The sequence below is a fragment of the Impatiens glandulifera genome, chromosome 3 (genome assembly GCF_907164915.1).
Source record: "Impatiens glandulifera chromosome 3, dImpGla2.1, whole genome shotgun sequence".
In the NCBI taxonomy this organism is placed as follows: domain Eukaryota; kingdom Viridiplantae; phylum Streptophyta; class Magnoliopsida; order Ericales; family Balsaminaceae; genus Impatiens; species Impatiens glandulifera.
This window is the reverse complement of record NC_061864.1, coordinates 28378468-28384547: the sequence shown is the minus strand read 5'-3', so window position 1 is coordinate 28384547 and position 6080 is coordinate 28378468. Positions and strand designations below refer to the sequence as shown.

The 6080-nt window shown below is 38.1% G+C and overlaps 1 protein-coding gene across 1 annotated transcript; it reads left to right on the top strand.

Annotated features, from left to right (window-relative positions):
• Nucleotides 1-980: 980 nt before the first annotated feature.
• Nucleotides 981-5850, top strand: LOC124929000 (pentatricopeptide repeat-containing protein At1g74850, chloroplastic). Its single transcript, XM_047469253.1, has 5 exons — nt 981-3014; nt 3732-4046; nt 4125-4232; nt 4957-5502; nt 5621-5850. Exons 1-4 carry the CDS (start codon nt 1168-1170, stop codon nt 5300-5302), a joined length of 2616 nt encoding a protein of 871 aa, XP_047325209.1. The 5' UTR covers nt 981-1167; the 3' UTR covers nt 5303-5502; nt 5621-5850.
• Nucleotides 5851-6080: the final 230 nt, after the last annotated feature.

The window sequence follows — 6080 nt, the reverse complement described above, 5'->3', positions numbered from 1 at the left end:
TGAGAAAATTACCGTCGGGGCTTTCAATATATGCTGGAATTGAGTCTGCAAAGCCCTATCCATAAGACCAAGGTCATTAAACTTGTCATTCGTCTTTAACAAGCAGGTAAAAGTGGATTTCTATGAAACACGGTTAGGAAAGTTCTCAATAATGGATTTGGCGGATTTTGTTTTAGTTTTGCTTTTGGTTGGTGCCATCTGCAAAAAAACATTATGTCAAACTAATGAAAACAAATACCAAAGAAGCAAAATAAGATATCTGTCGTAGGCGAAAATGCATTTGTCGTCTGCGAAAATGTATTTTTCGTCTGCGAAAATGCATTTGTCGCAAGCGAAGATGCATATTCGCAGACGAAAGATGCATCTTTGCACACGACATATGCATTTTCGTCTGCGACGCCTGCAACATATGTATATTAAACCCTAAACCATTTAGTCACCCATAAAACCCTAAACTAAACGCTAAAACCCTAAACCATTCTCCATTTCAGCATGCATGCAAGGAAAACGACAGAAAAACGGGCATAACTCACTTGAATGATGAAGGCATCCGACGTTGACTCGGGGAGTTGATCGATCGGCTTCCTTCCTTCGTTGCTTCGCTTGGATCGTCGGGCCGGGGGAGAAACTGAAATGAGAGAGAAGGATAGGGAGAAACTAAAACGAGGAGAGAGGGAAAAGGAAAAGAAAAGAAACTGAAAGGAAAAATGTTATTTTTTTATTTTTAGGGATAAAAGGGTTTTTTTCCCTGACAAAATGTTACATTTACAAATATTATCTACAAATATTATCTGACATATGCTAAATTTGGAAATAACTCTATTATCATGTTATTTCGTCAAATTTCCCGTAAATTATACGTATAGAAAGAATATGTAAATCTATTATTTTTAATATTTGAAGGTTGTAAATCCTTTGAAATTTTATTTCATATATAACTTCAAAAAATAAATAGAAAACTGGTAGTAAATCCGACATTTGCCACTGTTATCCAGATACAAAGCTTCATCTTCAACCTTCGTAGTTAAACCCCCGCTCACTCTCCACATCCAATCACGCAGGGCCATAGCTTCTCTCTGACCGGAGAAAAGAGAGATACATACGCCGCCTTCTTTACAATCTCCGGCGCTTCCATCTGATGCTGTATCTCATACCAAATTGAAAGAAATGCCCGGAATTGCTTTCTCACCCAACTGTATTTCACTCTCAAGCTTCCCTCCACGGTCTGGCGGTGGAATCTTCCGACCAAGCAAAATTGACTTCTCATTTCCCTTCAAGAAGCTCCATTTCGCTGGCGAGCGACGTCTCCTCAACTCAGGTGGCCTTAGGGTCAGGGCAAAGTCTAAAGAGTTAGTCCTTGGCAATCCTTCGGTAACCGTCGAGAAAGGTAAGTATAGCTACGACGTAGAGACGTTAATCAACAAACTATCAAGTCTTCCACCTCGAGGTAGCATAGCAAGATGCCTCGATTCGTTCAGGAACAAACTTAGCCTCAACGATTTCTCCCTCGTTTTCAAGGAATTCGCCGCTCGAGGCGATTGGCAAAGATCCCTTCGCCTGTTTAAATATATGCAACGTCAGATGTGGTGTAAGCCTAACGAACATATATACACTATTATGATCGGCGTTCTCGGTCGTGAGGGTCTTCTTGATAAGTGTGCTGAGGTGTTTGATGAAATGCCTAGCCAGGGAGTTATCCGAAGTGTGTTCTCCTACACTGCAATCATCAACGCCTATGGAAGGAACGGTCAGTATGAAGATTCGTTAGAACTACTAGAGAGGATGAAGAGAGAAAGAGTGTCTCCTAGCATTTTGACATATAATACTGTGATTAACTCCTGTGCAAGAGGTGGGTATGATTGGGAAGGCTTGCTTGGGTTGTTTGCGGAAATGCGACATGAAGGAATACAACCTGATCTTGTGACTTACAACACTTTGCTCAGTGCTTGTGCCAGCAGGGGTTTAGGAGATGAAGCAGAGAAGGTGTTTAAGACGATGAATGAAGGAGGAGTTTTACCGGATATCACTACGTACAGTTATTTAGTTGACACGTTTGGGAAATTAGGTAAACTCGAAAAGGTTTCTGAGTTACTCAGGGAGATGGAATCTGGAGGAAATTTGCCTGAGATTTCTTCTTACAACGTGTTATTAGAAGCTTATGCTCATTTAGGGTCGATCAAAGAAGCAATGGATGTATTTCGACAAATGCAGGAAGCTGGTTGCATGCCAAATGCAGCTACATACAGTATTTTGCTAAATCTTTATGGAAAACATGGAAGGTATGACGATGTTCGTGAGCTTTTTCTCGAGATGAAGGTAAGTAACACAGAGCCAGATGCTGCTACTTATAATATTCTTATCCAAGTTTTCGGAGAAGGTGGTTATTTCAAGGAGGTGGTGACATTGTTTCACGATATGGTGGAAGAGAATGTTGAGCCAAATATGGAAACATACGAGGGTTTGATTTTTGCTTGCGGGAAAGGAGGACTTCAAGAGGATGCGAAAAAGATTTTGCTTCACATTAATGAGAAAGGATTAGTTCCAAGTTCAAAGGCTTTTACTGGGGCTATCGAGTCGTATGGACAGGCTGCATTATATGAAGAAGCTCTTGTTGCGTTTAACACGATGAATGAGATGGGAAGTGTGGCCACTATAGAAACATATAACTCGTTGATTCACACGTTTGCTAGAGGGGGTTTATATAAGGAATTGGAAGCTATCTTGTCGAGAATGCAGGATTTAGGTGTTGCTCAGAATAGGGATACTTTTAATGGTCTGATAGAAGGATATAGACAGGGTGGCCAGTTTGAAGAAGCTATAAAAACTTATGTTGAGATGGAGAAAGTCAGATGTGATCCTGATGAATGTACTCTTGAAGCAGTGTTGAGTGTTTACTGCATTGCTGGTCTAGTTGATGAGGGTGAGGAGCAATTTCAGGAAATTAGGGCACTCGGCATATCACCAAGTGTTATGTGTTATTGTATGATGCTGGCTGTTTATGCAAAGAGTGACAGGTGAGAATTTCCTCTATTATTTCATAGTTTTCTTTTGCATGATGCTTTGATCATCTTCCTGATGAAGAGTTGATTCTCATGTCAATGAATTTTATGCAACCCTAAAGTCTGAGAGCGAAAAGTAAAGATCTTGGGTTATCTGAATAACCATAACCATAACCATAATTATGATTGCAGCAAGAAACGAATATTATTATTTTTTAAAAGGATATGGTATTTTTGTATTTTGTTTGATAATTTGAATGATGTTGACTATTCATGATCCGGTTAATCTAAATAACCCACATCAAACCAGGCCTAAATCTAGTACTCTAGTTATAATAGTGTTGGATATGCATTTCAAACTGTGCAGACAGTGCAGTTTTCATTAAAATCATCTAACTTGAATTTTAAACATCAGATCTATATAAGTCACATGTATTTGTAACCTTATAGAAATCTTCTTCCTTCCTTATAAGTCTTCCTTTGACTTTCATATTTTCATATCATTTGACAATCCCACAAAAATGAAGCAAGAAGTCTTGCCTCATATCTCTAAGGGTAACTCAAGTGGTATAGATGAGGTATCAAGTTCAATTTCTATTCAAAGTACCTTGACTGAAGTGGGAGGTCAATGACAGTGGGATGTTGTGTTCGCCTCCCACAGAAAATAAAGACATGGTCTCATTCTTTTCCATTGATTGTTAAGGATGAAATGAATAATATCGAAATTTACAGGTTGGATGATGCATACGCGTTGTTAGAAGAGATGCTTACGAATCGGGTATCTAACATACATCAAGTGATTGGGCAGATGATAAAGGGGGATTATGATGATGAATCAAACTGGCAGATGGTTGAATATGTATTTGACAAACTGAATTCCGAAGGCTGTGGTTTGGGGATGAGGTTCTATAATGCGCTTCTAGAAGCACTTTGGTGGTTGGGGCAAAAAGAACGAGCTGCTAGAGTTCTCAGTGAAGCAACAAAAAGGGGTCTATTCCCTGAGTTGTTTAGAAAAAACAAACTTGTTTGGTCTGTGGATGTACACAGGTATATTATTAGCCATTCATTAGAGTATTAGGTATTCAATAGTATTTTGGTTATAAACATTGAGCTGTCGTTCTGCAGGATGTGGGGTGGTGGTGCATCGACTGCCATATCAGTTTGGCTTAAAGATATGTATGAAATGTTTGAAAGTGGAGAGGATTTACCTCAGTTAGCTACTGCTGTTGTTGTGTAAGCTGTCTCTTCCCTGCTATTATTCATCTTTCATTTTCTGTTTTTTTCCCTTATATATTCCCTTTTGGTATCAAGTTTTCTCCTGTAACACAATAAAAAATGACAACTTTTCACACATTTTGTACTAAAAAAGTTTAATCACATTTTCACACCAAATGCAAACAAAATCACTTTCACCTTTTATTTTGGTATATTTCGAATATGTGATTGTGACAAAATACCACCTTCCAAAAAGGCGATTTTGTTATGCTATTTCCGGTTTCTGTTTCCAGGCTTCTTCACCTCTTAGAATCATTTAGTGCATTTGGAGGGGGAATGAGTTGGCATTTATATGCTCAAAGCTTGATTTGTTACATTTTGCATTTCCCATCATCTCATTCATCTAGTTTAACCTCTTTGTTTAGTAAAGAATCCATGAGTATGTTTGATAAGGGGTTATTTGGATTAACCCTTCATCAACAAGGCCTAACTAAACTGAGTGATAAATGGGCATATTGGGAAATACTTCCTGTTTCTACTTTCTACATCTGAATCCAGGCAATAAATTTTCAAACATGTGTCTGTGTAAGCTTTGTTTCCAAATGTGGTCTCGTCTGATCATTTGACAGAAAAAGTGTTTGCAAATGGCGCAGTTTATCTTCATCTTCTTCATGTATGCATAAATTAATCAGTAGGCATTGTTTGATTTCTGGCTAACAATAAGCAAACTTGTGTTGGGCAGACGGGGGCAAATGGAAAAGAGCTCGATAACAAGGGATTATCCAATTGCGAAAGCTGCCTACTATTTTCTAAGGGACAATGTATCGTCATCATTTGTTTTTCCTGGATGGAACAAGGGACGGATTGTCTGTCAGCGCAGTCCGCTTAAAAAGCTTTTTTCAGGTCCAGAAATGTCTTCTGAAGGTGGTTCCATTATGGAGGTTATAAATTTAAAAAATTCTCCTTTAACTCTTACCGGAATGAGATCTGGAGGCGGAAGCAACAGTACTAGAAGTGATCAATACGGCGAAGATGAAAATGGAAGCAGAAAGAGAAGTACATCAGAGCTGGTCCCTAGCCCAGTTTGAATCGCACAAAACCTACTTATTCCTCAACCGCTGCATCTGGCGAACCCTAAATCATGATTTGACTGCAGAATGACACCAGTCTTGTGTAGTAACTAACTTGAAGGTAGGTGACTGGTCAATGAATGTGAAGAAGAAGATTGGCAAATTTTGTTGCATCCAAGACTAAGTAAAGGAAAACAATTCTCTCATATTTGTTGAAGGTGAGAAATCATTATTAAATTTTAGCAAAAGATAAAAAGAAAAGAAATCACACTATATGCTTTTCTTTCGTCAAATTGTTCTCTCCGATCTAATATTTGTTTTCTCGATTGGAGGCAGGCTGTGATCTCTGCGTTGAGCGAGTTCTTTGATGAACATTGTGAAGATGAAGAAGAAGAGTCCATGGAGAAACCTTTGCAATCCTTGCTCAGTAATACACTCAACCCTATCTTATGAACTTGTAGCTTTTTTTTATATTTGATAGATTTTGAAAACAAATATATCTGTTGTAAAATAGAGATCTTGTAATGATGCTTTTCTATGGAAATATATCTTCTTTATTTAAATGTCATGAACGCAAGCATGTCATCGTGGTAATGAGTCTTGTTGCTCTCCTATACTTAGGTATCAAATACAAACTTTGCCAAAATAACTTGTTTCTTAAGTTTTAAAAAACCATTTTATCAACTTATGGGTGAGCTTAAATCCAATTATTTATCTAATCCGTATTCAAACCATTATATTGAGTAATACTAATTCGTAATTCAAACCATTAGGTTAATCTTAATTCAACCAGTGA